This window comes from Cyphomyrmex costatus, unplaced genomic scaffold, assembly GCF_001594065.2.
Source record: "Cyphomyrmex costatus isolate MS0001 unplaced genomic scaffold, Ccosl1.0 scaffold1030, whole genome shotgun sequence".
NCBI lineage: Eukaryota > Metazoa > Arthropoda > Insecta > Hymenoptera > Formicidae > Cyphomyrmex > Cyphomyrmex costatus.
The window spans coordinates 2,663-6,744 of record NW_017274988.1 but is presented as its reverse complement, the minus strand read 5'-3'; the positions used below and the strand labels follow the sequence as shown (position 1 = coordinate 6,744).

General features: G+C 33.4%; 1 protein-coding gene across 1 annotated transcript; it reads right to left on the bottom strand.

The window, feature by feature from the left end:
* Window positions 1-925: 925 nt before the first annotated feature.
* On the bottom strand, window positions 926-2,060 carry LOC108773694 (putative nuclease HARBI1). The gene is made up of 2 exons (XM_018539600.1): window positions 1,968-2,060; window positions 926-1,822 (listed from the first exon to the last, which is right to left on the bottom strand). Exons 1-2 carry the CDS (start codon window positions 2,058-2,060, stop codon window positions 926-928), a joined length of 990 nt encoding a protein of 329 aa, XP_018395102.1.
* Window positions 2,061-4,082: the final 2,022 nt, after the last annotated feature.

Here is a 4,082-nt window from a genome sequence, read left to right as displayed (position 1 = left end):
TTGGGAAAACTTTAAACGTAACTGGTATGTGTGTATTATTATATTTTTATTATATTATATGATGAAAAGCATGAAATAATTGTTCAAATTTGTGTCCTTGTATAGCTGCTGACTGTGAACGACGATGGGCTCAATTACGTGATCGCTTTTCACGTGAGAGACGAATATTAAAAACCGGACTTCCATCGGGCTCTGGAGCTTCAAAAAAACTTGATCCGAGTGACTTGTATAAAAACCTTAGCTTTTTAGAACCCTATGTTCAAATCAGAAGGTAAATTTAACTTCTTTTGAAATACGTGTTTACTTATAATTCTATCATGCATCAACGATTCAGTTTCTCGACAGAAACTTTTGTGGTGAAACATTCCAGAAATCATTTAGATTGTTGTTTGTGAAAATAGATGAATTTACGTATCAGAATTGAAATGTTAACATATTTGATATTTTTCATTTGGCTGAATTAAAGTATATGAATGACTAGTATATGAAACTGATGAAATTTCGAATTTTAGTAATGAAAAGAAAACATTTTTTTAATTTTCATTTTTAATGCTTATATTTTTGCCAAAGCGATTGTCAGTAACTGGTTTTAAACATTTTTAAAGTCAAACTACCTTTTTCTAAGAATAAAATTGATTAAATGATAACAAATACATCTTCTGTACTACTTTTTTGAATATGTATATTTTAATGCTATGATAAAAAACCGTACTTACTGGTTCCACACAAATTACAACACAGAGGGGAAAATAATTTTCACATCTATTATATATAATGCAATCAGTAATCAAACATTTAATTTTTATTCTTTTTTTTGAGTGTATTCATTACACATAAAATATGCGTGTCGCGTGTAACTTTTAAAAAACGTTAAACGTTTAAAATACAAAAACTATTAAAATGAGCCCCTTCTTACATGTATTTCTTACCATGAGACTGCGCCTGCTACAGAAACAAGGTAATTTGCAAGATTGTCACGTAACTTGAGATTTTCAGTTGATGAGTTATTTGCTCCCAATCTTCCTATTCTCTGGAAAGCACCAACGTTCTTTTTATCTTTTTGTCTTCGACTTTCAGATGCTTCGTTTACTTGCATATTCCTTTCATCCACACCATAGTTCACATGACAGTACATACGATTTTGTGAGTGAATTGAGAGTTCCGATATTCGAAGGAAATTGTGAAGACACAATGTGGCACATATGATAAATTCTACAGTATTGACATCTGCTATGATTGTCGATCTGAAAATTCGCCAACGATTGACGAGAATGCCAAAAGCATTTTCGATCACACGCCTTGCTCGAGAAAGACGGTAATTGAATATTTTTTGTGTTAAACTCAAGCCAGTTCCAGGATATGGACGCATCATGTATCTTTTCAAGGGAAAAGCTTCATCGCCTACGAAATAATATGGAAATCCAATATTACTATCCGGTAAGTTGCAATCATCTGGTATGCAAAGTTCATTATTCTCGAGAGCTTGTCCAAATGCCGATGCCTTAAAGATTCCTCCGTCGCTTTGAGAGCCAGAAGCTCCGACATCGACCAGTGTGAATACATAATTAGCATCGCATACTGCTAATAGCACGACGCTAAATGTCTTTTTGTAGTTGAAAAAGTTACTTCCACTGTTATACGGAGATTGAACGGTAACGTGTTTGCCATCAACTGCTCCAATACAATTTGGCAAGTTCCAGATCTCTTTGAAATTTTGAGCGTACTGTAGGAATTCTTCTGTACCGGGATATGGAAAATATTTTGATGATAATTTCTCCCAAATTACTTGACATGTTTCTTGAACAATTTTGCTTACTGTCGACTTAGACACATAAAAATTTCAAGCAACAGTCTGCATGCTTCCTCTATGAGCCAAGTAACTATTTAAAATAAAAGAACAAATCAAAAATAGAAATAAAATTATTATTAATTTATTAAATGTATACATACTATATAGTAAGACATACTCGATGTTCAGCTGACAATGATTCACGAATGCTGCATTTTGTTAGAGGTTCTCGTACTAATTCCACCAATTCTTCAAACTGAGATACAGTCATTCGTGTGTATTTAAAAAACTGCTCGTGATCTCGATTTTTAATGAATTCAAATGGGGTATAAAAATGACCCTTTGTTTTCCTTTGCAAGAGCAAAGGACGAACCCAGTATTGTCGTTTCTGCTTTTTTTTTCTTTTTTCTTTGTAACAATTGTAATGCAATTATAGCTAAATTAAGGATTATCAAGGCTGCCTTTCTGGATTGTTGATCGATCTCCATGATTTATGCAAAATATAAACTCCAACAAGTTTATTAAATAGAAGAGGTTAAAATACTTCGCAATTGTATTTTACAAGTACAGTTCCTTACGTTAGTTACGTTACCGCTACGGACTGCCATTGTAGACGGGAGGAGGAGATTTCTTACGGTTACGGTTACGGACGTTACGTTACGTATATTACGTGCCTATTGTAGATGATCCTTAAGAGACCGCCGCCTAGTTGTTAAGGCAAAGTTACTCAGAATCATGACCTTGACAACATTTGTCAAGGTCAAGGTCATCGGTGAGGTGTCCCCTAATCTGAATAATTACCAAAACTTTTTTTTTTTGAAGTCGAGTGCCGCAGATTCACATAGGTTTTGTGTAAAATATTAACTTATTTTCAATGGTACAAATTAGTACAAATCAATTAGTACTTTCAGTTTTGTTCATTTTTGTCCTTGCGTTGTTTTTTTTTTATGGTCCTGCTAGCTTAAATATTAAACTAGCAGCGCCACTGTTTTCTTGGAAATGACGCATAATATAAAATTTCTTTTGGTGGTACAAATTAGTACAAATTCGATCTCATTTATTTCCTTTTTTTTTATTTTTTTTTATTGGTCCTGCCAGCTTAATATTAAGCTGGCAGCGCCACGTTTTCTTTTAAAACGGCACAGAGTACAAAATTATTTTTGATGGTACAAAATAGTACAAAATGAGTACTAAAAATTCCAATTGGTCCGATTTGATTCTGCTCATTTGGTCCTGCCAGCTTTATAGAGCTGAAATCTACATGCAACAGTACAATTATAGAAGTCGTACGCCCCTTTGTAGGGGGGAGGAGGGGTAATAGTCGTTTCGTATGGAAAGTTGAATGATTTAGATAGTTTGATGCAGTATTTGATAAACAAAAAAATTATTCGTGGAAGTTTTAAGTAAAAATATAACGTTATTTTTTAAACTTTTTTTTAACTGCTTTGAAAGCATTTAATTGTTATTTGTAAAACAGTGAATTGTTTTTAAAGCAGTAAATTGTTGCTGGGGAAGTGGTGAAATAGATATTGCCTCACATAGAAGGTCTTACTATTCTAGTTGATCCATTTTTAATCTCCCATCTGCCTACAGTCATTCAACAAAGTAGGAAAATAATTAGCAACTTTGATTGTTAATAACTTTAACGAAGGATGAGTGACAGCTAAAATCTGTTGGAGGTTACTCAAGGTCATGATCTTAACAACATATGTCAAGGTCAAGATCATCGAAGCAGTTTCCGTTATTATCAAGATTTACCATTTCTTCCTTTTACTCGAATGTATAAAAGTATTATTGTATTTCTTTTTCTTTTGTACCTATTAGGACTCGGCACGAAATGCAACTTTCGGCCAATTTTCGAATCGACTCCGCCTATGACTGCCCCCCTCACTTCACCATCCTGCGCGCAATCCAAATGCCGCTCGACGCTTAGGAGCGTACTAAGACGCTCATAGACGTAAGGAGCATTCGTTCGTTCTATCTTATAGCGAATTCGATTGGATCTACTCAGTGCGCACTGATGCACATTAAAATCGTACACAAATTGAAAGTATAAAAATGTATGTTTAATATAAATATAAAAACGGAATTAAACCATGAGATCTGCAATAGATGTTACTGTACCGTTATGTAAAATCTGTATTTTATAATTCGAATATTTACATTTTACTTTTACACGGATTAAATTTGTTTATAATGGCTTTAATGTACACTAATATGCACTAGTACGTTCAACCGAATTTATTATTAGTTTCGTATGTAATAAGCGAAAAAAAAAGATAGAATGAAGATT